At 35.0% G+C, this 25847-nt stretch overlaps 1 protein-coding gene across 3 annotated transcripts; it reads left to right on the forward strand.

Moving 5' to 3' along the window:
- Positions 1–3092: 3092 nt before the first annotated feature.
- On the forward strand, positions 3093–25196 carry LOC110459344 (TRAF3-interacting protein 1-like). Of its 3 annotated transcripts, XM_021511554.1 has the most exons (16): positions 3184–3441; positions 5047–5115; positions 5778–5826; positions 6158–6270; positions 6532–6639; positions 7234–7455; positions 9063–9923; positions 11532–11594; positions 12128–12188; positions 14202–14228; positions 19483–19576; positions 20303–20386; positions 20783–20891; positions 21271–21396; positions 21804–22027; positions 22627–25196. In XM_021511554.1, the coding sequence occupies exons 1-16, from the start codon at positions 3319–3321 to the stop codon at positions 22781–22783; spliced, it is 2490 nt and encodes an 829-aa protein (XP_021367229.1). In that variant the 5' UTR covers positions 3184–3318; the 3' UTR covers positions 22784–25196. The 3 variants fall into 3 exon arrangements, with proteins under 3 accessions (XP_021367232.1, XP_021367229.1, XP_021367230.1); XM_021511557.1 differs by lacking the exon at positions 9063–9923 and having other exon boundaries at positions 3093–3441; XM_021511555.1 differs by lacking the exon at positions 14202–14228.
- The last annotated feature ends 651 nt before the right edge of the window (positions 25197–25847 follow it).

Below are 25847 nucleotides of genomic sequence, written 5' to 3' on the forward strand. Positions count from 1 at the left end.
GTCTCCTCTGTTCCCGTTGTTGTCCTCCCTTTTTCTGTTGATGTTGATGTCTACCCGGTTGTTTTGGTGTCTTCTTGTTCCTGTTGTTGTCTTCCCTTTTCCCAGTTGATGTCTCTCCGTTTGTTTTTGGTGTCTCCTCTGTTCCTGTTGTTGTCCTCCCTTTTCCCTGTTGATGTCTACCCGTTTGTTATGGTGTCTCCTCTGTTCCTGTTGTTGTCCTCCCTTTTTCTGTTGATGTTGATGTCTACCCGGTTGTTTTGGTGTCTTCTTGTTCCTGTTGTTGTCTTCCCTTTTCCCAGTTGATGTCTCTCCGTTTGTTTTTGGTGTCTCCTCTGTTCCCGTTGTTGTCCTCCCTTTTTCTGTTGATGTTGATGTCTACCCGGTTGTTTTGGTGTCTTCTTGTTCCTGTTGTTGTCTTCCCTTTTCCCAGTTGATGTCTACCCGTTTGTTTTGGTGTCTCCTCCATTCCTGTTGTTTTCCTCCCTTTTCCCTGTTGATGTGTCCCCGTTTGTTTTGGTGTCTCCTCTGTTCCAGTTGTTGTTCTCCTTTTTCCCTGTTGATGTTTACCCGTTTGTTTTGGTGTCTCCTCTGTTCCTGTTGTTGTCCTCCCTTTTCCCTGTTGATGTAAACCCGGTTTTTTTGGTGTCTCCTCTGTTCCTGTTGTTGTCCTCCTTTTTCCCTGCTGATGTCTACCCGGTTGTTTTGGTGTCTCCTCTGTTCCTGTTGTTGTCCTCCCTTTTATGTTTCTGTTGATGTCTACCCTGTTGTTTTGGTGTCTCCTCTGTTCCTGTTGTTGTCCTCTCTTTTCCCTGTTGATGTCTACCCGTTTGTTTTGGTGTCTCCTCCATTCCTGTTGTTGTCCTCCTTTTGATGGCCAGAGAGATGGCGCTTTTCCTTCCAAATGAGCGAACAATGTTAAGAAAACATCATGTTTGAAACAACTGTACAATGTCGCATATAACAGTTAATCTGGATAAAAGGGAAATGTGTATAGGTTATAATATGTAAGCGTAACATGTTGATAAAGATTTAATCAAAAGGGGTTACCAATTGGGTCATATAACTTAGGGGTGGTTGGGCGGAATTCACGCAATAATTTAATCAGCACCGCATATGTGTATGACTCTTTTGCAAAAACCTACATGTCTTCTCTATTATCGGTTACATTTCTTTCCGAAAGAAATAGAGAAAACATCATTCTGTCCTTTTGGTGATTCATATAATAGAGTTCTAGACTTCTAGGAAGTTATAAATAATCCCTGACCTATGTTCTGTAACATGTTCTGTAATAGACTTTAAGGAAGTTATAAATAAATCCCTCTTCTACACTCTGAAACATTGTCTGTAATAGACTTCTAGGAAGTTATAAATAATCTCTGTCCTATGTTCTGTAACATTGTCTGTAATAGACTTCTAGGAAGTTATAAATAATCTCTGTCCTATGTTCTGTAACATGTTCTGTAATAGACTTTAAGGAAGTTATAAATAAATCCCTCTTCTACACTCTGAAACATTGTCTGTAATAGACTTCTAGGAAGTTATAAACACATTCCTGTCGTACGATCTGAAATATGTTCTTTTGCTACTAACGTATCAGCTGTAACATCAATCAGGTCACACTATCATCCCACTCACAGCAGCAGAGAAAAGTATAATGAGTGTAAGAGTAAACAGATGGGAAATACTGTTGACGACGTCAAATGGTACATTAGAAATTGTGACCAGTGCTAATTGTTTCCCCGATGTTTTCCTTTTATTTCTTGAATTGCTGTTCCGTGGTCCAGTCAACATCTTTCTGATGTTCTTTAATACGTATCCCATATGTCCAGCTTGTTTCCTTGATATATGTAAGGTTGCGGTTGTTACATAAAATTTGGTAAACCCTTCCATCAGCGTTTCGTCTTTCGGATAAACTCATGGTTGCTTGATGGCGTTGATGGTCGAAGAGGCGTGTTGATGTGATGATTGCATAACACTCTTGAAAGTCCTTCAGACACTCCTTGTTATGTATGGTATAGTGACCATGCCGTTAGTATGTTTCTTGGAGACATTGTTACTTCGAGTGAATTGAGTCGACACCGATCATTTACCCTCTTTGCTTGACAAAAGAAAGTTCGAAAGTTCACTAAATGAGTGTTCAATTACTGTTTGTGTTTAAAACAAACTTAGCACCAGTATTTATCCCAAACTGACGGTATCATTCTGAATGATACGATTTTGTTTTGTAATTTGTGGTGAGCCGGTCGGCTAGGCTGTCGGGGGATAACAATGTAAACGTTTAAACGATTCTTATTATGTTACTGCATTTCTTTCATTTTAGTTTGAAGTAATTGATACTTTGTTAAAGTATTAATTAAGCTCATAATATGGGAGAGACCGGGGCAAGATCGGCTTCGATGTAAGTTCGGGCACCCCTGATCTTAAATTGGGTCTTGAGCAAATATTCAACATTTTGAGGATGTTCGCAGTTCCTTTGACATGATGGAACATTCACGTGAGAGAGAAAAAGAAGTTTTGAAAACAACAAAGGGAAAGTTGTGGCTTTTTTAGGATGCTAGAAAGTAGATTATCACCTCACTTCTTCTACTTTTGCGAATTCTTAGTACAACAAATTGCTACTAATGTATGTCATAGGTGTATCACACTGACGGCTTCACATGTCACATGTCAAAAGTCAATTGGTGTGTTGTTAGTTTTTGTGTGTATGGTTTCCTAATAAGTTACATGAAACCACCAAAGCTCACTGTAGACACTCTATAGCTTTTGAAAGCGGTGGCCCTGTCAAGAAATGTTAACTTAGATGCCGGTACAAATATACAACCGACTGGTTGTGTATATGTACATATATATATATATATAATTTGTATTGTGAATAGGTAATTTTGTACATAAATGTATTAATCTGTCACGGGAGTTATTTCCCTTTGACCTAGATCTATGCATGATGACATGTTGAATATTAAAATCATGTCAACTTTTCTTAAGATTTACAGTAAGGAGATGAAACAAAGCAAAGCAGATATAAGAGACGAAGATAACTCCCGAAACACATATAATTTCGGCTTATGAGTAGGGGATATTTCAACGTGTTGCCGCCAGGCACCTGCTCCCTAGCAACTGTAAACATTTAAAACGGAAGTAGAAATGTTTTACATTTCCGGAAAAGGGAATTGTGGTATTGAATTCCGTCTGCAAGCACGAATAACTGTTGACATGAACAGGGGATAGTGATTCTGTTTTAACGCTACTGTACTATCGAAGAGCAGACGTATGGTTGAACTTGATTCAAATTCACCAGAGGAACCTTAAAGTTTAAACATGGATGGGAAAGTAATGAAGAAAACCCAGGACACCCTGGGCAAAATCATCAAGAAACCACCGTTGACAGAAAAATTGTTATCCAAACCACCATTTAGATTTCTTCATGACGTTATGACATCGGTAAGTGGTAAAAGAGTTAAGACACAACCACATCATTATTTGATTAGCCCTACAGTTATCACTGAAATAATATGGCGCGTCACTGTGGTTGACATTTTCTCGTGCTTAGACTTTGACAAACACAGCGGGCTATATAAACTTGAAATCTTACTGTAGCTCGCCTGTGGTAACTGCATTTATTTGAACTCGGAGATTTGCAAACGAAGTAGCTAATAAATCTCAGATTTAGGTACAGTAGAGTTCGAACAGGAATTACCGTATTTAATATGTTATATTCAAAATAAGATTGCTGAATACATATCTACTGTTATAAAGAAATTGATGAAAGGATAATAACATTTTTTAGTCTTTTTTTTTCTTTTAAAATTTGACAGCAGACTGTGCTTAAATGAATTGGGAAAGTGTAGCTAAATCAGATCCAGAGAGAAAATGTCATGTTGCTTAATGTTTAATTTGTTAATAGTGTGTTGTAGAGTAGCTATAAAAAGAACTTTTCATGCTCATAATCATATGTTAGAGCATCACTGATTGCACCCAAGTACAATGCACTGTACGCTGTAGACAACAAAGTCAGTAATAGTTAATACTGTGTGTAATAGGGACTTTAGACACATTAAATACATTTTCCCTTCAAATGGGCTGTACACATCCTCGATACCCAAGGGTTATGCTCATTTACACTATGTGCACCCCTGGAATATATATGTCATGACAAAAACAAAAACTCAGTGTGTGCCACCTTGTGGTGAGACAGAATATTTAAAGTTTGATCATTTGATAAACATCAATGGAATCTTGCCGTCGCGTAATAATAAAATTGACATGGTTTTGAAGTCTGGCATCGCTTCTCTGTAATCTTCCAACGGACAGGTACCAGCCTAGTGATTGCTGGTGTTTTTTTTACCTGAGACCAATCAAATAGCTAGCTGCATGCCCTCAGTTTTTGATGGTACATAGAGTGTAACCCCTGGAGTATTGAAGATGGCCCACATATATCACATGAAGAGTTGGTTTCGGGTCATTTCGGTAACAAGACGAAAGTCGTTTCGAGGCTTTTTTCGGGTTGTTTCGGGACATGTCAAAAGTCATTTCAGGATTTTTCAATTTCTGTAGATACCATTACTTAATGTAAATTTTTGACAGGCGCCGCATTACGGTCGGCAAAATCATATCCGAGTAAAAAAAAAAGGCCAACCAGAGGCCTCTTTTGTTATAGGAGTAGGGTAGGTCGTGACACAGGTCATAGTCTAAAACCATACTTGTTTTACAGGACTTTATATGAAACAGGAGTGAAATGTAATTATAAGTGAACATTTTATATGTCCCGAAACGATTTGATTAAGTCCCGAAACATCTTGTGTTATGTACATGTCCCGTAACGTCTTTGGAACTCACAAAATGACTTGGTACCGAAACGACTAGCATTCGAAGAATTCGTAACTCCATTTTACACTATGCTACAGTACATACAATGTAGTAGTTAATCACAAAAAGGTAAATGTCTGGTATGAACTTGCTGTTGTAGTTATTTAATAAATTCTAGTGTATCTCATAAACTGGCTGCTTATGTGTTCCACATTTAATTTCTTGTTTATGTTATTTCAGCTAATAAAAACAACTGGTTTTATGAAGGGTTTATTCACAGAATCTGAACTAAATTCAGAAAATGTCAAGGTAAGTTTTGAGTTAATAAAATGTTTAATAATACCAATATGTTGATCTTATAAATGAAATTGGTCTCAAAATTTGATCTGAGGAATGGTTTATTTTTAAAAATAAGTCACTAAGAATTAGGATCACATTTAATTGTCTATATAGATTGAAATTCAGGGGGAAAAAATGGACCATTGTTTTGTATTGTTTTCATGACTACCTGTAATTGAGATTTAGTTTAACTGGCAAAATTGGGAATGTGGAAAATGGATGCTTTTTGCTATATATATAGGTAATGGAAAAAGCTTAAAAAGATTTATTTTTTTAAGATTAATATAAAATAGGCACTGAGACTGTTAAAAAATTAAGAATTTCTTTCTATGCTTTTAAGTAAAGATACAGAAAATCTTACATAATACTGACACCATTTGTCCAGAAAAATGTTGGTGTCATAAAAGCGATGTGCCTGGGCTAGACAAAGAAACTGAAAAAACCTAACAGGGTACATGTACCTTAAAATATGTTGCTATGGCATGTTGTACAATAATTAAGCAAGATAAATTATGGATTATCAAACAAATGGCATTAAATACAGGTTATAGTCTACTGGAATTTTTTCCAAAGCATTAGAAAATATATATGAATTCAAGATTATCATTGAGCGTCTTTTGTTCTCTTTTCAGGAAAAAGAAAGCAAAATGGCATTCCTGCAAAAGGTTATTGATTTCACCTGTAAGTAGAATATGTTCAAGAATATGCTTGAACAAAGTTTTTTTTCTTTTTTTAGTTCTTTTGCAACTATCCATCCTCAGAATCGTTTTATTTTAATATACTGGAAAAAAGTCCCAACTTGATGCTAGAAAACACACAGATTTGTCATATGATTACTGCAGTAAGACACTCCAGAAAAATGACCGACATACAAAATGTAGATGTGAGGTTACAAATCAAAATAAATTGTATGAGGTCACTCTCAAATAGTGAAATAGAAACTAAATAATTCTAGTAGCTGAAAAGTCTAAATATTCATCCCATGTTATTTACTAATGGTGCATATTTGTAGCTTCAGTAACAGGCAAGTCTGTCTCAGCTAAACCAAGTAAGATTGTGGCAGGGCATGAGCCAGAACAGACAAATGCACTCTTACAGAGCTTAGCAGCAGCTGTCAATATGAAGGTATAGTTTCTTTCTGTAAAGGTATCATTCTGACTGCCATTTTGTTATGTATTTAATTCAAAGTGTCACAGTATTATAAATTATTATAATGTGTAGCATGAAACTTGTGTATTTTATACTGAAGTTTACAGTGGATCCATGATCATAAGTAGGAAATATGTATACATGTACAAGTTAACTAAGTGAAATTGTAGTATCTAATATAAATTCAAATACATTTATACATGACAACCCTAAAACCCTGTTTGTTGATGTCTCTAGGGTGACTATGATGCCCAGGTGAGCAAATTTCTGAACAAAGGTTCCAAAGAAGAACCAGCGAAGGAGAAATCAAAGGACAGAGAAGAAAAGCGTAGAAAAGAACCAGAGGTATTACTTATACAGCCCGGAATAATCTTAGTCATAATTGTAAATAAAAAAAAAGTCATAGTACAGAATAGTGTGGGTCAAATTTATTGTTTTATCAGACTGGTTATCATAATTCTGTAGCAAAAGTTTCATAGTACATTAAGTTGTGTTAGCGTGAACAAGAAATGTTAAAAAAATCTGACTGATAGTCAGATAAAGTTTTTGTGAGAATTTGTGACAAAGTGCCTGTGAGTTAATATGCCAGGACATGACATCCATTAATCTTTCCAGAGCCAACTTTTTCCTCCACTGAAAAACCAGAAATCTAAAAGTCACACTTTAAAATAGCAGGTGTCCGAGTGGTACAGGCAACATGGTCTTTTGTTTTCTGTTAGTCATTGTTCTATGGTACATTTAGAGGTTTTTTTGATGGATTAAATTAACTGTAATTATATATAATACAATGATAAATATGATGCACCTTTGAGTGAGAAATGTGTATAACAATTTTAGCACTCGCTATTAATCAGTTTTTGATGTATTAGGTAGATGAACTATTAAAACCATTAATAGTGATACTTAGATAAAAAAAAAAGTATATTCATTGGTGATTAGGAGAAACGTGATAGAGAAAAGAGCAGAGATCGGGAAAGAGGTAGAGAGAAAGAAGAGAAAAAAGAGAAAGATGACAGAAAAGACAAGTCACGGGATAGAGACGAGCGACACAAGGATCGGGAGGATCGCCACAGAGAGAAAGATGACCGCCACAATAAAGACAGGGAGGAGCGACACAGGGATAGGGACGACAGACACAAAGATAGAGACAGGAGGAAAAAGGTGAGATCTACTGGTCAAATTGTATTTTATTTTCAACTTGATTGATTTGATAAAATTAATCCACCTAGTATAATTTGGTGTTTAAGTTAAGTTCTGATGACAGTTTCTGAAATTTTCACACAGTGATTCACTGTTATTATAATTATGCTAACGTGCAATATAATAGGGGTTTAACTTACGGTGAAAATATATATCTATGTTATAAGGAATACCATATTATCTGCACGCTATAATCAAAGATGGCTACCATCATTACTGATTGGATGAGATCTTTTGAGATATAACTTGTATCTGTTGTTTTTAGTTTGTTATTTAATACAACATTCTGAAATCCAAGATGATTTCTGTGGCTTCTGTTGTGATGATCAAAGGTATACAAACAGGCATATGGCATGGCCTTAGCTGACATGTCAGTGTTCAAACCCATAGATAACCACTGTGAAAAAGCTGGGGGTATGAGAATCATTTATTTCACATACCAAGTTGTCTATGAAGTTTTTCCCATGATATATTGCATTATCATCTATATACTACCTTATACCACCTACTGGTAGCATGATAAATTCATTATCATTGCTTGCCAGTATGAGAAGAAGTTGCGAACGACTTGAGAAGAACTCGAGAACAGATTTTCCCATTCCCCAGCACTTCGGAATGTATTTTCTCAAAACAAAAGTTTGTCATAAACATATCAATACAAAGTTACGGAAAAATGTTGTGAGACCATTTCAGGTGTAAATGTGCATATGGAAAATAAGCCAATGACGATAGGATTGTTTTTAAAAAAAATCTGCGTAGTTTTAAGGTTCATTGTATTCTTCCGCAGAAAGCTCCTATTTGTTTACGTTTGTCACAGGCGATCGTTGACCATTGAACTTAGACGTCATTTGGAAAACATGGTGTTTAGTTGAGTTTTTTAAATGGAGAAATATATAAGGTAGTAGTATATATAGATGATTACGAGTCCACCTGTGGTGGCCTCTCGATTTTATCAACGTGCACGTGATGAGAAAATTGTTCTCACGACAAAACCTGAAAATACAGTGTGATAATCTATAATTCAATGATGAGTATGGCAGTGAGAGTAAAAGTCTTCTATAAAATTACTTGGCATCCTTTAGTATCACAGATATTTTCTTTATTTCATGTTGTTGAACACTAATGTATTAGTAAAATTGTCCTGGTCAGGGTCTGGTCTATCAAATTTTCATTAGTATATATAAGATATCTCTATCTCATAGAACTATTGTCTATGGTGTGTAAAGTCTTAATTCCAAGACTGCAGTGTTCCCAGGGTTATATCAAAATTAGTAGCTTTGACTCTTTGTATACAAACTTTCTTTTCCCTTTATTCATAAAGTACATTGAATATGATATATGCAAATTTAAACTTAAAGTGTGTATGTTTCTTTGTGCCCATGTTCATAGGTGTTTCTGAATGATTGTGGTCAAACCTTATCATATCAAAGGTATCATTGTCTAACAAAGCTAATTATTTTATGTCAGTATTGAGTAAAATACAAGTGTTGATGTGTCAAGTGTCCATGTACAGAAGATGTTTTAACGTGTCTATGTCATTATCACATTATTGGTAATATGCTGTGTAGGTCATAGAAATTCCTGACCCTGACACACTGGCTGAGTTTCTGTGTGCCGATGACCAATCAGATGGTGATACAGACTCAGATATGGACCTTCTTGCTACTTTGTCAGACATGGACATTCCCAATCAACTTCAGTCATCCAATTTGAAAAACAAGAATATTGAAACCATCCAGAATGTGTCTGTAAATGCTAGTCCAAAGGTTGAAGAGGTAACAAAAACACCCCGGACAAGTCGTCCTGGGGCAGCTCGACCACGAGTCAATCGACGGCCAGATGTTTCTTACAGTAATGAGATAGTACACAAATCCCAAGATATGGAGCACCGAGAGATGGCACGACAGCCCAATATTGAACACCTGGAGATGGCACAGAGGACACAGGACACTGAGCACCATGAGATTGAAAAGATGGATGATGAGAAACCGCTTGATAATAGATTCATGGACACAGAGGGGAAGAAAAGGAAGTCAGGAACTAAAAGTCGTATGGCTATCAGGGAGAAACAAAAGGAAGAGGCCATGAAAGTTATCCGCGGCAAAAACAGTAGCAGTAAAATCAACCCCAAACCAGAATCTGGGAAATCACCCAAATCTTCACCAGGAAAAAAGACATCGTCTAAAGACTTTGTTGTGCTAGACTCTCGATCAAAATTCAGTAAAAGATTGCACAAAAGTAGAGCAGCCAAGCAGCCCATAGTTACAAAGAGCAGTCCCTCGAGGTCGAAGCGTCACAAGGACAATGTTAGTCCAGGTAGTTCAACACCAGGCCAAGAAAATTCCTCCCACATCTCACACCGCCAAGAGGATCAGGTGTACCAGGTCGACCCCTACAGTGTACAGGACATCAAGAGAACACGCCTTCAGGTCCACTGTTCATTCTGTTGGTGTTACAATTAATAGCCATTTCCTCCTGTTGGAAATAAGTTGGTTTTTACCATCTGAGTTATTGTTGATCATTACCTTCTGTTGGAATTTAGTTGGTTAATACCTCCTATTAAAATTAAGTTGGCTTTTATTACCTTCCGTTGAAATTAAGTGGGTCATTATCTCCTATCGGAGTTAAGTTGGTTATTATGTTCCATAATAGGTGTTGTATCTATTTTTGTCATTTTTAATTGTTATGAAATGACCAGTTTTGGTTTGTTGGTACTACCATTGACAAAATTTTACAGAAACTGGCAGCAGGTTTACCGTCAAATTTCCAGATTAAAGATGACTTCCAAGGCTAGATAGCTTAATAACACTTGATTACAATAAATTTAACTCACCTCAGTTGAAAACCAGCTATTAAATTGGCTAATTCTTTTCATGAGAAACATAGCTGGTTTAGAAGTTATGATTGAGGTGTCAGTTGATGTACAGAGTATCAAAAAGAGAGAGTTCCCAATCTCTGTAACATATGCACCATATTTGACAAAATAAGAGCACCGGGTGCAGGTCACATACGAATGGGGAGCCTTTATTTATACGTGATGCTATTTTGACTATTATTCCACTGCAGCAGAGACACAAGGGTCTCTGTATCCAACTCCTAAGATGAATTCAATGATGATGACGCAGAGTCATTCTGAACAATTACATTAGTCACTGTATCAGCAAGGGATGTTCTAGGATAGCATTGTTTATAATCAATACACTGGTGTACAGTGCTATTTTCATATCTAAAGTTGTGTAACAAACAAAACCACCTGAATGAATTCTGGAAAATGTAAAATCCAGAATGGAGAAAAATATTCAGAACTGAAAAATAAATCTGTAATTTTAAGCATTGTACCGTTTCAAAAATCTCTGGGGATGTCCTTATTAGAGCAGCCCACATTATTACTCAAATATGGTACATCTGAGTCTCTGGTAGTACATTTGATTTGATATTGATGTTTTTACAGAACTTTGTGTTTGAAAGTTTGATATTTAATATGTATTGACGATGTGAAATCATATAACTATTAGTATGATAACTAATCAGAATTTCTCTTTCCGCTTTTGTAGTATGTTTGAAATAAATAAATTTACAAATTTAATTCAAGATAGTGAATTCCACTTTGCTTCAAAAATACATACACTTATAATGGCTTTTGCTTTCCGATGTTGATCAGCAAAACAATATGGCCTTTTTTAAATGAATGCTTCATATATTAAATTCATGAAATCTGCTGTGTTAAACCAATTTAAAATGATGATGAAAATAATAATAAAAAGTCAAATTACCTGCCATATATTTTTACAGTGTTACAATGAAAACACTTTTACCCAGAATTGTTTAATCATAAATTGACATTATACCATTGTTAGATTGAAAAATGTTTCTGAAACCAAGACAAAGATATACACAAATATTTCAATAGTAACAAGTATAAAAATAATAATTTATTAGTTAATGGCAAAAGTATGGTGTTAACTTTACAAAAATGTAGTTGATCCAGGTTTTTTGTATTGTATAATTCAAACTTAAGTTCCTGTCCTTACTTACAGCACAGAGATGATGATGATGAAGGCAAGGAAAATGAGGGCATGGTAAATGGAGAAAAGCAGGAGGTGAGTTAATGACTTCTATTCTGAAGACAAGGTGTCCATATGTATTACATACAGCTAGCATTGAATTGTACATCTGTTTCGGGGGTCATTAGTAAAGGTTATAAGTAGAGAAATTATAAAGACATAAGAAGTATAAATATTGTTATCAGTATATGTGTGATTTATTTACATGAATTACATCTATTTTATGTGGATTAATTATTAAGGCATTTTTTCACTATTTTCTTTTATCATTTCACATAAAGGTTAGTAAATCCCTTATCCAAGTCTTTTACCATCTTGGTGTCTGGGTACTAAGAATACATAAGAATCTGAAATATTAATTTGTATAAGTATATCATAGATGACTTCACCTTCCATTGAATTTGCACGGGGTCAACTTGAGCTATCACTTCATAAACTGGAGCTATCACTTCATAACCGAACAAAAAGAGAAATCTAAATAACCAGCTACTGACATGAGTTACACAATTATGTGTTTTGTTTTTAGTAGAAAGTTTCTTTTGTGATTATAAAACTGTTGTAATTTTCAGTCTGAAGTGCAGAGGCCAGTCCGTCCCTCCTCAGCAAAGGGTTCCAGGAGGCGCAGAGATGGTGAGTGTGGATCTCGACAGATATAGAATAACAGACTCTCTATGAAACATAAATGTGTCTGAAGTAAATTTGAAGTTTTCACAGGATATTGGATCTTCATTTCATCATAATTACCATCAATCATAAATGTTCCTGTGAATCATTGTAAGTAATGTCCCATCATAATCCTGTTGAAGTAAACGTTGTATGTTTCATTGGTGATTGGTTGTTTCACATAGACGTGAATGCAGTAAGAGATATATAAATGTGTATCCATGTACCCAATATTACTTCTATTATCATAATACTAAACCAGTCAACAGTGCAACTTTCAATTTATAAATCTGGTGCAGACATCTTGAGAAAAATTTGTTCAGTAAGCAAACTTAAGTATGATTTTGAACTTGTGACAGTTCTTGCATAATGACAAGACTGAGCCTTCAAAGTTGTGTCAAGTTTGGAAAAGGATTTTTTTCTTAAGAAGTTGTACCAAGACGAGAAAAATCTTTCCGTGCACACATTAGTTTCTATGATCTGTTGGCGCCCAAGTGCCCCGACACAGTTCACTCGGACAGCACCACTCCTACGTATATTACACAGTATCACCCCTTAGCTATGACTGAAATCACCACTCCTTTCTCTCTCATACAACTACTGTATACTGTGTATCTGTTTAAATTCTTTATTCCTGCAGGTCTATAAAAATCTCCATAGAAAAACAATTTAAATAAAGCTAATTAGGATAAATCAAGAGGCCTGCCCTGATAAATCATGTTAATGACCCATGCTGGCCACTTGCATGATGACTGTATCTGAAAACAGAGGAATTGGTTGGTATTGATACAATATAGCATGTTATTTCTCTGGCTATTAATGGATCTGAATCTGGTGGAAGAGCATGAAATCGGGAATCTTAACTCTCATACTTAATGACAATAAAAAAAAATAAAAAAATTGTCACTTATTTTGGCTTCCTAGCAGGTCGTGTAGCTTTGAGTACACTAGAATTACCAGCCTATTGGATGTCTGCTTTTAGTGTGGAGTTCAGCTTTATCAAGGCTATATGTAAATCTGGTCAGACTGGGTAAATTGAGTTTTTAATTCTAGGCATTGCTTCTGGATGTAACTTGACAATTGATCATAATTAATTATGACGCAAACAGAATATTTCTTAATCACAGCTACCATGAGTGAGTTGAACTGAAGACATTTTGTAGCAGCTGCAGCATTTTACTTTGCAACTTAGGAAATGATTATTTAAAGAGTTTTAAAAGCTGTTAATGTGATAAACTAGTTATCAGCTATGGACACGCTTTAGATTTAGAGTACTAATTCCCATTCCAATGACACATCAAAAAACCTGTTTCCTGAAAGCTCTGTCAATGTTGCTTCATTCCTGTTTATGATAATTTCTTTGCGTGTGTGCATTTTTAAAAAATTGTATATAAATAAGATAAATAAGAAATTTCCAATCCAGCAATATCAAATAAAAATGCCTCATAATCTTATTTTTGTGTGAATGTGTTCATCTATTTCTTTACATTAATCTCTATGGATGATTCATTTTAATAGCTGAAAAACAGACATTTTTTCTGATATTACAGAATAACTAGCAGCTAACATTCTTGTTGCAGTAAGTCAGTATTTGTCAGGGAAATAGTAACCTTCCTTCTCAGAAATATTATAGCTGAACAAAGTCATACATCTACAGGCAAGCCTGGAGGGATGATGTACAACTAGGTGAAGCCTAACAGGGCATTACCTTCTACACTGTAACTGTAAGATGGTATTGTTAAAAAAAAAAATAGATGAAATAATTAGGCTTATTGACCATGTGCTCAAATTAGAAATAATTAGGCTTATTGACCATGTACTCAAATTGGAAATAGTTAGGCTTATTGACCATGTACTCAAATTGAGATCAGTATGTAAGAGTTAAAGCCCTTGTCTACCCCTGGGACCATCTCTGAGTGTGGCTTACATATGATTCCTTTGCTGCATGTACATTTTGTTATTCTATTGGTAACCTTGCAGGGCGGCATCGTGATTCAAGTGATGAAGGTATGGTTTTCACCAAACAAAAGGGCATGATGTTTAATTCCTGTAAAATACCCTTTGTTGGAAGGTGTTGGTATCCTCTTTCTTGTTAATCCAAAATAACAGCTACTGAGATGTACAAAGTTAACAATTTTGCCTCTGATATACATAAACCTTTTTTCCTTTTGAAGATTTTGTATTTCAGTACATCAGCAATTTAATATAGTTTATGTTGTTCTGTTTTAATTTTTGTAAATTTTATCAGAATGCAAATTAATTGTCATAAAATAAGAAAGACTTTCATAGATATTTGTATGTACCGGTAATGGTATATGGTTTTTAAAACCTAGTCACTTTTAATATTGATGATGGTATATCATATTCTGCCATATTTCTTGTGTAAAATTGGTTATTAATTTTGGATTGACATGTCAGAGGTTACAAACACTGTCCAGTTTAGGGTGAATGATCTGAGTTGTTCAAGGCATATGAATGTGCACATTGATAATCTTCACACTCCCGTGGTCTGCATTTATTTCACCTGTATTGTCAAATTCACCCTGAAAACTTGTGTTGTAAAGATGCACCAACAACTGCCGAAGTCTGAGAATTTATTAAAATATTAATCTGAATCTCTGTTCATGTTTAGATCTTTTTCCCTTCTGGTATCTTAACATGAAGAAATAAAAGTTCAACTTCTAATTTCTGAATTAAATTCTCTAAAGATTAGACAGTGACTGATGTTACTTTACCAACACAAATATGTTTGAATTTTTGGATCCCGTTTGAATCTACATAAATGTTATGTACTATGTACACCAATTCTTTGTTCTTAAACTGTCACATTTAAGAAATTCACTCATCAATATTTAATCAAAATTGCACAAATTGAAAAATTTATGAATAAGAAAACAAATTTAATACATGGGGTTAAAACATTGTTAGACTTTTTAAAAAGTCTAAACAGCAGATGTGAAGAATGTGTTAGCCTAGAACAGCCAGGTCAGCATGAAAGATTGTGATACTTGTAGTTGTGTAGTTGTAGCATGGGCATGATGGTGTATACAGAAACCTTCCTGGTAACCTTTGCCTAGACCTCCCCTACCTCTGCCTCTCCTTCCTGTCTCTCACCCTCCAGTGTGTACCAGCCATCAGGCTATCATTTAGGTGTGTACAGCATGTTGCCTATAATTCAGTAAATTAATATTAAACGATATTGGTTACACAGCCGTCGAAAATAAACAAAAAGGAAATATTTGTTTCCTTGTTTATATTGTTATGTTATGATTTATACATAAAGTTGGCATAAAGAGTTAATAAATAAGTTGTATAAAAAAATCTGTTGTTGCACACATGAATGATTGATGATTAGAATATTAACAGGTATTATATGGTACAGACACAGGGTGAGAGGTGACGTGACTTAGATCCTCAGCTTGACCAAATGCAACTTATAGTCTAAGTTCAGTTAATCCAGTTATGCTAAGACTTCATGTCAACTCATACCTTTCTACATTTCTTTTGTGTAATCTTTAAGAAATCTCTGCTAAATAGATAGTTTTAGATGTAAAAGACTTTCCCGTCTTTGCTACTGTATAACACAATATTCTGCTCCTAGTGAGCAGTGTTAGGATGAAATAACTGTTAGGCATGTCAGTTACAGGACCCTAATGAAAGCTGATCATTGATACCTGCCACACTTTACGAGTGGAGGGGAAGTTTCATTACAAGGTCTATACAGGATCATTGGAGATCAACAAAACTGCATGACTTGAATTCTGTAACATGAGTTTTTTTAAACTTAATTGTTATTTTAAGTTTGTAAAGAAAAATTGTGTTACTTAACTCTAACTGAAGATGTGACAATACTAAATAAGCATGGTTTTCAATTATCATTGAATTGTGACAATAAGGGTGGTAGTCAATTTTGAATTAGACTTGTTACTAAGAGCAATTGTATATTATGTCCTGGTTCACCAGGATTTCTGAATTTGAGGGCATGTTTTAACATTAGTAGTACAGTACCGTTAACGGTATCTATCATGTAAAAAAAAGTTGGGTATCATAGACCTATCAGTTGAGGCCTTTTACAGGACACAAGCTCAACCCAGTTATCATGTGGATCTTATTAATGAATTTATTATCCTATTTTGTGAAAATCTATTGGTAGAAAACGGGATGTAAAAAAATCTTAACATTTAAACAATTATAGTCGGGTTTGTAGCTGCAGGACAATTTATAAACACGAGGTTGCCTTCTTTCAGTGTATATAGGAAAAACAAATTTCATAAAGAATTATCCTTTTGTGATACATAATACGTGATTAGTGTAGGAGAACATGTATATATTTTATTATCATCATTGCATGATAAAGGTAATATTAGATTGGCATAAAATTAATATAGACTGGTATACAGGTAATATAAGATTGATATAAAGGTAATATAAAACTGGTAGACAGGTCATATAAGACTGGTATACAGGTAATATAAGATCGATAATATAAGACTGGGAATATAAAGTACATTGTAATATGATATTCCCATAAATATGTATACAGGTAATACAAGATCGGTATAATATATAACTGGTAGATAGGTCATATAAGACTGGTATACAGGTAATATAAGATCGGTATGATATAAGACTGGTAATATAAAATAATATAATATTCCCATAAATATGTATACAGGTAATATAAGACTGTTAAAATATAAGACTGGTGCAGGTATATAGATAGTATAGGCTATTATAAAGGTAATTAAGGGTTACATATGTTTGGTATAGAGGGTAATGTAAGACTGGCATAAAGGTTATAAAAAGACCAGTGTAGAGGTAATGTAAGATTTATGATAAAGGTACCTGTTAGTACATTGTATAAGAATGGTATAAAGATAATATATTGGATACAATATTATAGTGTTTGATAATGTAATATTCAAACAATTGATATGACGCTCCTAACATAGGAAAATATTTGCTTTTATTATTTTTGTTAAAAATTAGAAATTCTGGTTGTAAATGGGAGAATGTTTTGAAGGGCATGCTCTAGAAGTTGATATTATACTGGTAGGTTTGTAACGAGTTTTGAAAAATATGCAGTAGTTGTTCTTGTGGTAGGTTTTGAAGGATGTGGAGTTGTAGTAAATGTGATATGTTTTGAAGGACATGGTGTAGTAAATGTGGACATGCATTAGAGTAGAATGTGGTGGTATACTGATCGGTGTTGGGATGTAGTTGTCGTTAATTGTTTTATACTGACTGAATAGACAAACAGCAGATCATATCGGGGAAACTTAAACCTAGGATGAATATAGAAATAAGGTTATGTATAATTGAATGTCAAATATAAACATTCTTACAATACCGGCATTTGTTTGACAGTAGTAGATATAATTTAGATGGAGGAAAAGCTTATTCCTTTGCTTGCATATTATGTATTGATATTTCATGTATATTAACCAGTATGTAGCCTATTGTGGTTTTGATATTTCAGAATTCATAAAGACATACAGAGTGTATATATGAATACCCTTTTGATTCAATATATGAAGAGACTGCTACCAGTTATACATCCTCGATATCCAGGGGTTATGCTCACTTACACTCTCTGCACCCCTGGAATATGTCATAGCAAAATTGAAGGAACGCAGATAGCTATTTGATTGGTCTCGGGTAAAATAAAACTGACCAATTGCTAGGCTGATACCTGTCCTTTGAAGATTACAGAGCCAGTCAACTTTACAGTTACCTGCTGCGAGATTCCTTTGATGCACTACATCAAAGGATCAGACTTGTGGTGCCCACTTAGCCTTCGATTTTGCTATGATATATTCCAGGGGTGCTGAGAGTGAAAGTGATACCCTGGAGTATTGAGGATGCCAGTTACAGGACTTTGTATAGCATTTGACATTATTTGTACATGACTTTGTATGAGATTCGTTTTGGTCCATTGAATTAGGTATTTATTCCAGCATGTTGATGTTATCACACACTTGAATGTATTTTACACTATTTTACACCACATTGAATTCAATTTTTTTATTGTTACATCATCTGGTTAATTCAAGTCCATTGTCAGAATCTGCTATCATGAATAAGTCAATCATTTTGCTGAACACAGTTAGCATTAGATATTACCCAAAGTTTCATATTATCTATTAGTTTGTACTATACATTACATTTTAAGCTTACCTGATACAAAGAGTCTGTGAGTTTTATGCCATGGTGCTTTGTCCATCGTCATTTTTTTTCAAAACAAATTTTAGCTCCACTTGGTGTTAAGTCTTAATATTTTGCCTGTAGCCTGCTGGGTTGAAAGTTTGTGCAAATAAATTCCCTTAACATAAATTTTCAAGGTCATAAGGGTCAAATATTTTATATAGATCAAACAGCTTCTACAGATCTACACGGGTAGTAATGAAATTTTGCCAGATTGGACAAATAGATTACTTTGACCCACTTCAAAGGTCAAAGAGATCAGAAGTGTAAAATCTTAAATGACTACTAAGATTCTGAATGAAATGCTATGAACTTTGTTCAAATAAATTACCATGACTTTCTTTCAAGGCCACAGGGGTCATATCTGTTAAATTTTCAAACAACTATAACAATTATTGTGACATCTAAAAACAAACATAAATGCCCCATTATATACAAATGTAGTGAGTCCAACGACTCATAATTAGAAATTCCTAGAAACTATCACTGAACTATTAAAGCAAATTTGGTCATAGAAATTACCTTGACCCACTTTCAAGGTCGCACGGTAAATATGTTAAACACTTAACACAACTTCTTTTAAAGTTTCAAAAGGATGGATTGGTGGTATTCCGCCTTACAGTTTTCTGGAATAAGAAGCTATAAAATTGCTTGAAATAAATGGCCCATCTTTAAGGTAACATGATTGAATTCAGTCTAAACCTTCCAACAATCCAAGGAAGAGCCTGAAGTTGTAGAATAATGAAACCTCGCCTCTAATATAAGCATGCTTGTGTCAAGTTTGTTTAAATACTTTTGACATTGATTCATTTTGAAGGTCACAGAGGTCAATTATGTTTTCCTATACCATTCAACAACAGGTGAGTGATACAGACCTGTTAGACCAGTTGTTACAATAAAAAATACTTGGGTATTGTTTAAAAAGATGGCAGGACAAGTTTCCCGTAAATTTTCTTGGTGATACTATTTGCTTGAGTGACATATTAGCTCACCATATCTGTCAGAGCTAGTAAGAAAATTACCTCCCCTATATAGCATAGTATCATTCCATTCACAGAGGATGAGCAGCATCAGCGGGCACCAACACAGAAGGCACCACCTCCATCAGAACCCATGGGGGAGGATGATCAATCACCCCAGGTCTCGGCCTCGTAAGTACCTTACGGGTGTTATGCAAAGTTTTCATATAATGGTAATGTAACTGAAATGTCTAAAAATTTATGATATACTGTATGCAGGTAGGGCGTAAGAATTGTACCTGCTGCCCCCAATTGCATGATCGTAAGAGGCGACTAAATTTGGGACCTTATCTCTTTTCTCCTTTCTAAATAACTTTCTTCTTCCTAATGTCTCCCTTGACAATGCCTCACTTTTGGCCATTTGTTGAGCGTTCGCCCCTGTGAGGAAGGCTTTGGGTTCTGTCCCCTGGCCGAGACATACCAAAGTCTTTAAAAATGGTAGTTTATACTCCTGCTTAACGCTCAGCAAATTAGGAGTTGGACGACTGGTTCGCCCGTTGTCAGTATAATGTGACCGGGTGGGGCGTCCTGCTGAGTGTCTTCGGCAGTATGTTTCAGTGAGGTAGCACTATAAAGTCGGCATCAGTTCCGCGCTATCACAAGGAGACAAACACGAACATATCGCAGCCTCCCAAAATACACACACTAACACTACACGCATGCATCTTGCACACAGGGGAGGCCGTCCTTAAATGACCTTAGCTGTTAATAGGACGTTAAACAAAATCAAACAAACAAAAAAAAATCATTATTCTGAAATATTATTATGACTAATATTATGACTTTACAATATTATCACATGTACATTTTTTTTTTAAATTAATTATTTTAATTTAAGAAAATATTATTCCATTACAGGAAAAAATTGAATAGGCCAAGTAGCGCACGCCCAGCCCCACCAAGAAGGAAACAAGAAACAATAGAAAATGAGCCCGCCATGAGGTTTGTAAATATCAGCGCTCCAGTCATTGGTCAAACAGGAAATCGTAGAGATGGTGTCAGTCATGAGATTTGTATATATAGGAGCACCAGTCATTGGTCAAACAGGAGATCATAGAAAATGTGTCAGTCATTGGTCAAACAGGAGATTATTGAAAATGTGTCAGTCATAAGGTTTGTAAATAGAGGTGCACCAGTCATTTGTCTGACAGGTAACGGTAGAGAACAAACCCACAATCAGACAGTAAGTATAGGTGCACAAGTTTTTGATCAGACAGTTTGTGTAATAGTGTAAAATAAGAATACATCGTAAATGTAATAACATCCCAGTAGTTGTAATCGTCCTACTTTCTTGTATACCAATAACAATATTTAAATTTATACATTTCTTTGTTCCAGATTAGGGAGTGGGAAGCCAGCCAATGTGATAGTAGATGGCGGAGATTCAGATGATGATGAAAACTTTTTGGTGGAGGAATCTGCCCCACCTCCTCCTGAACCAGATCAGGTGTGTATATTCACTGTCACTGAAAACATAGCAGCCATCATCAGGTGCAGGCACCTATCCTCAAAACCTGCATGTGTAACGTGTTAGAAGTACGTTTTTTACAAGAATTAAAAGGTTATGAGAAACATTGTTTTCCCTATTGACTATTGTAGATATATGATGAGACAAGCATTTTGCAAAATACGAAAGAAAGCTACCTACGCCTGAAGATTATATAATGATATTTTGCAGTGTTTTTATGACATTGCCACACTAAGCATGGCATGTAAGGACTGGAACCATGAGTGTCATCTTTGCTCGCCAACCTGATTTCCTTCAAAAAGTTCTTAGGTTTCATATTTAGATTAATTTTAACCTAACAAATGTGACAACGTTGTAGACAATATCTCGACCAGAAGACAGTGATGAGGATGATCATGGAGGCCTGGTGAAGAAGATTCTTGAGACGAAGAAGGAATTAGAGGGTGGCAGTCAGCAGCAACAACAGACAAGGAAAACGGAAGTGGTATGTAGGCACAGGGTTACTTTATTAACACTATCGTGAGAGGCGGTAACTAGACACATGAACTTTGTCTTGTTCTGTCTTCAGACACGATCATCACATCATCTTTTATGCTATCTTCAGAAGTGTTGCCTGAACATATGACTATCTTCTTCAATCATATCCTCAAACTGAAAGAGCAGGGAACATCACCTTCATTGCAATATATTAACATTTGAATGACATTGCCACTAAATAATCTACTTGAAAGTTAGCGTGCATTAAGTTGTTTGCTTGCAAAGCTGTGTCATTCAAATAGATCTTGATCAGAATGTTGGATATTGAAAACAAGCCTTTTGAGAATCAATTATTTCAAAACCTTTTTTCCAATTTACTATTGTATTTTAAATGAAAGAAAATATCTTCCTCAGGAGCGACCGACAATGTCTGATGGGCAGAGACGGAAACAGCGTGAAATGGTCCAGAAGGAGATCGATAGGTTACGTGGTAGCATTCAGACTTTGACACGTAGTGCTAACCCTCTCGGTAAAATCATGGATTATGTACAAGAAGATTTAGACTCCATGCAGAAAGAGCTAGAGAGATGGAAAACAGAAAACAAGGAGCATATTTTGGCATTAAAGAGAGAGAAAGCGTAAGTTGACCAAGTTGTACAGTGTAAACGGTTGTTTCACACCCTATCTCACCTTAAACTAAGGGCAACATTGTTTCAGTATTGATTCCTAAGTGTCTAAACACACTTTGTTTGTACCATAATTATTAAACCTTTAAAGGTCTTTATAAAATGTGACATGTATGTGTGTAGTCTACTGTAATTAATCAACTACAATTATCACCTCAAGGTCAAAGGTAAAAAAGTTCTTAATTTTCAATAAATGTTTATTGACATTGATTTTAAATTGCCAACTCGTACATATTTTACACCTTTGTGTACATACCTTCACTGGTCATTTGTCTGCTGAAGGTGACAGAGTACCTGTATGTACCGTTGTGCTAAAAATGACACAAGACCAATGATCTTGTCACATGCACTGTGTAGTACACTACGTTATAAACGTGTGCCCAATGATGCGACATACATCTACATCAACATTTAGCTGAGGAATACTTCAATGGTTCCGTGTCAATCTACCACCAGTGTACATATCATTGCTGTAGTTTAGGATTGTTTCTGTATGGTTGTGCATGGTGTTTTTGTGTGTGTGTATTACTAATTGAACTTTGTACTTGCAGTATCACAGATAAGGCCATTGAGCCTATGAAGGCCCAGCTTGGAGAAGTGGATCAGGCCATTGCTGACCAGATGGATCTCATCGCTGCTGTCAAGTCCAACATTATAAGGAACGACCAGAAGATAGAGAAACTACTGCGCAGTATAGCCAAATCTTGAGCTTCTCATATGTGTGTTCATGTTTATTATCTCATCCGTCCAAAGACACTCATTAAACCAATGATAATTGCATATGACTGTTGAATTTGTTTAACTCAAAGATTCAGGGTGGAATAGTTACAAGAGGCATTGGTCCACACATCGACTAGTGTACAAGTACAGTGAGCTGATATCTTTGAGAAGAATATATTTTCGGGAGAATTTGAAAGGACGCATGAAAAAGCTACCTTCATTTGAATTGTACCAACTCAATGGAAATCTGTTAAAGTGTCATTTTATTGTCTTTTTCAAATGTTTTTCATTGGGATGGCTTGGAGTTAGAGCATGGAATTAGATAAGCTAGGGCGTTCAGTTCTTTTACATAATTTCTTTGATGGTTTGTTTTGTTATGTATCACACCTCAGCATAAGTGTGAAGTTTCACCATGATAGGGAAGCTTTAGTGAATTAAATTAAATGAGTCTCCATATTACCTCCTGGTACTAGACCTACAGTGATTTAGGGTGTGGTTTCCCAGTACCTCCTGGTACTAGACCTAGTGATTTAGGGTGTGGTTTCCCAGCATAATTACCATTACTGAATATCTGGTAGTCCCTGGTAACTTTTTAACATAATAGAATTCTTCCCTGGTCCCTCTTCTTTATATTGTTAAAACTATTGTTAATGCTTTGCAATTGAGTTTAAACTGACCTGAAAATTTGGTACTTTCCCCCTAGGCAATATTTACCATACCCCTAAAGGCAATCACATATCTGTACTGTCACATAGAGTAATTTTGCAGCCTTTACCTATCAAAGGAAAGTCCCCACACCCTGTTGTAATCTACTGTATCCTGATTAAACAGATTAACGTTGTTGTCATTGGCCATGGAATAATTCTGTCTGTCCAACTTTAATCCAAATACGGTCAAAATGTGACCATACATATGAAGTTGGTTGCAAAATAGTTAGTACGTTTTTTATAAATGTACTCCTAAACATTTGTGAAGTAGTTTAATGGTTAACTATGTTCACTCAGTTGTTTTAAATGTAAGAATTTTCATTTACATTGTTTTGAAAACTATAACATCATTAGGTGTATAAAAATGTGCATGGTTACCAGAAATTGTGCTAGCCAACTGTAATATCACAAAATATCAACTACATTTCTTCCCAGTTAAATGTCTGCTCTCCTGACCATAAGGTTTTTTTTCTGCTGCCAGTTATCTCCATCTTCTATTTGGGTATGTTTTTGGTATTAATGGGGAAAACTCAATTTTACCAACTCTAATTATTTTCTATGACTCGGTTAAGCCTGTATAGGATTGATGGTTTTTTCCTGTTTTGGTTTGCTTAATTTTTATACACTGCAAGACATAGTCTATTAATTTAGATGCCATTTTGTGAAATTCTCATATTTTTATGACATAGTCATAATTTTTCAGACAAATGAATCATGAATACATCAGATAAACTATCTTTTTCTAACACTGTATATGTAGAGTAGCGAATTCCCATTAAGGGACAGGTTTGTGTCAAATAGAATTGTAAGTTATTGATATTTACTGTAGAAAGTGTCTGCGTTTTATGTGTGAAGAATGGCCTAGTGGCTATGTCAGTGTTACAAGGATGTGTGTATGTGTATGCTAGACTAGAACTGTTACACTTGTTTATATTTATAAAGATTTTTCACTGTATGAAATACGAAATGAAGTGTCAGTTCCCTTGAACTGTAACGGAGCGTTTTGTAATATTTTAGTATTTTAGTTTATAAAGACCGATCTACTGTTGTGGCTAATTCTCCACTTTTACTTGTGATAATACATGTACATGTTTAGAATTTATGTTTATTCACAACAACTCTGACAGCATTATCTCAGTTTATATAAACTCTTCAATGTTGTCAATAGGATAGATCTGCTGTAATTGATCATAGTGTTCTGTTTGTATATTTTATTTTGTATTTGATATTTCGCTGGGAAATCAATCGTAAATTATTTAATAGATAATATTTTCAAGAATTTCATTTTCATATCATAATTCTGTTATTCTTAGATCGCTGCAGAACAAGTGTGAACGTAACAAAAAAGTGATCTTTGATTGGTGATTGAATTATTTATTTTGCTTCAAATTGTTTATTTTGGCATGGAATCTTTGAAATTGTGTTGCTGTGAGAAATTAACAACTGGGATGACACCATCATCCCACCAAGTGCTTTACGATGTAATGTTTGTCTGTGGTACATTCCACAAAATGGTGTCTTCATCTGCAAAGTAGGATCACTCCACCAAAGTACGATTACTTTTTGAAGAAAAAAAACACTTTCCATTATTTCCCGTTTACATCCAATTTGTAATTGTTAGAATTGAAAAACGACTTAAGTCATTAGATGTGGAAAGATGTGTTCACATCACTTCCTGTTTTACTATGGTAGATGTTTTCTTGTAAATCTTGTACTTCCTGTTTTACTATGGTAGATGTTTTCTTGTAAATCAACTTCTGTTCCAGTTCTGTTCATCTTGGTAGGGGAATATTAAATTTTGTTTTTGTAATACAATACGACTGTTGGAAATAATAAGGTCATCTGAAGCATAAAACTTGGCTTCTCTTCGTTAATTGGTAACTTTGGAAACAATGTTGACCATGGTCTTTGTCTGACAAGTTATTTCAAATATTCAAAATAAATTATCTGGAGATTTATAGGGTAAACTTAAAATTTAAGTCATTGATGAACTGTTACATATTTAGGTAGTCCGTGTTACAGATGAAATTGACAGTCCAATCAGCACCAACCAAAATCCAGGTGTAACTCAGGTTGTATATATGAAGTTATGTCTCACATTACAAAACAATTTAAGCCTAATTTAAAATATGTACTGTCATGTTAAAATGAGATGAACTTTGTTAAAAGTTTCTCTGTGAAAGTAAAGCTGAATGAAATTGTGTCCTTGTTTGGTCGTGTTTCTGTACTGATATAATCACCTTCATGGCAGTGTACCATCCAAACAACTTTTTACTTGTGTTTGTGTCAACCTTACAAGGTACCATATTTCTTTTTTATTTGGCAGGGTAAAAGATTATTCTTCT

Source organism: Mizuhopecten yessoensis, unplaced genomic scaffold (assembly GCF_002113885.1).
Source record: "Mizuhopecten yessoensis strain PY_sf001 unplaced genomic scaffold, ASM211388v2 scaffold10045, whole genome shotgun sequence".
Classification (NCBI taxonomy): Eukaryota; Metazoa; Mollusca; class Bivalvia; order Pectinida; family Pectinidae; genus Mizuhopecten; species Mizuhopecten yessoensis.